A 1,327-nucleotide genomic window follows, 5' to 3' on the forward strand; every position below is an offset into this window, starting at 1 on the left:
TTAGGTTTTCCAGGATGTAATGAAGTGCCATGTTCACTGCATCGTCCACTGACCTGTTTGCCCAGTAGGCGAGCTGCAGGGGGTCCAGCAAGGGGTCTACGGTGTCCTTCGGGTGGGCCAACACCAGTCTTTCAAAGGACTTCATAACTACAGATGTCAGGGCGACAGGTCTGTAGTCGTTCAGTCCACTGATGGAGGTTTTCTTGGGGACTGGGGTGATGATGGAGCATTTGAAGCAGGAGGGGACTTCACACAGCTCCAGTGACCTATTGAATATGAGTGTGAAGATGGCGGCCAGCTGATTAGCACACACTGTCAGGCACGAGAGGGTCACACCAGCTCGACCTGGTGCCTGATCCTTTGTTTTTTAAAGAGGTCACACACATCCTTTTCACAGATCGTTCAAAGTGGGGTGCTGGAGGGAAGGGTGGTGATTGTTAGGGGAGCAGCTGCTGGGTCTGAGGTGGGGAGGGTGAGGGTGGAGTGTTGTTTGTCAAACCTGCTGTCGAACACATTCAGGTTGTCTGCTAGATGACATTCCTCCACAGCATGGAGGGATGGTTTCCTATAGCCAGTGATGCTTTTCAGGCTTCTCCACACAGATGAGGGGTCATTGGCTGAAACCTGAGCTTTCAACTTTTCAGAGTAGCTCATCTTTGCTGCTCTGATCTCCCTTGTCAGTGTGTTCCTGGCCTGGTTGTACAGAGTCGTGTCCCCACTTCTGTAAGCCTCCTCTTTGGCACGACAAAGCTGCTTGAGTCTTGCTGTGAACCAGGGCTTGCTGTTGTTGTATGTGCAGAAGGACTTTTGGGGCACACACACATCCTCACAAAAGCTGATATAAGATGTCACAGTGTCAGTGAGTTCTTCCAGGTCTGCCCAGAGCTAAAGCAGCAAGTGAAATTTGAAATTAGCAGGATGTTTTGTAACACAGGTGCTCAAGTATTGCAGGCAGATGTTCTGACTCAAAAACGACTTGAAGTTCAGAGAAATCTAGTAACAGTGAGCTTAAAAGTTAAAAGGAATCAGTAAGTAATCTGTTAACGAGCATAGCACAGTGCACTGGCAAACACGACGTGAGTACACTTACCACAAACCACTATGGGTTTAGTATTGCAATATAAAAAGTTCAAAATAAAAATATATTATCTTGTGTTGCAGCTATTGGTGTCCTGATCCCACTGAAGGACACGAGTGCTGTTGAGGGTACCAAAGCTGTCTTGGAGGCCAAGATCTCTGCTCAGGATGTCAGTTCAGTCAAATGGTACCACAATGACCATCTGCTGACACTGAGTGATCGAGTCCAGATGGTGGTGAAGGGAGCCAA

The 1,327-nt window shown here is 48.2% G+C and overlaps 1 protein-coding gene across 1 annotated transcript in view; it reads left to right on the forward strand.

Moving 5' to 3' along the window:
• LOC109970431 (titin-like) overlaps positions 1 to 1,327 on the forward strand; it is a 206,786-nt gene that overhangs the window by 22,928 nt on the left and 182,531 nt on the right. The window contains 1 exon segment of the mRNA XM_020617984.1: positions 1,162 to 1,322. Within this exon segment, the coding sequence (XP_020473640.1) occupies positions 1,162 to 1,322 (161 nt within the window).

This window comes from Monopterus albus, unplaced genomic scaffold (assembly GCF_001952655.1).
Source record: "Monopterus albus unplaced genomic scaffold, M_albus_1.0 scaffold198.1, whole genome shotgun sequence".
Taxonomy (NCBI): Eukaryota; Metazoa; Chordata; class Actinopteri; order Synbranchiformes; family Synbranchidae; genus Monopterus; species Monopterus albus.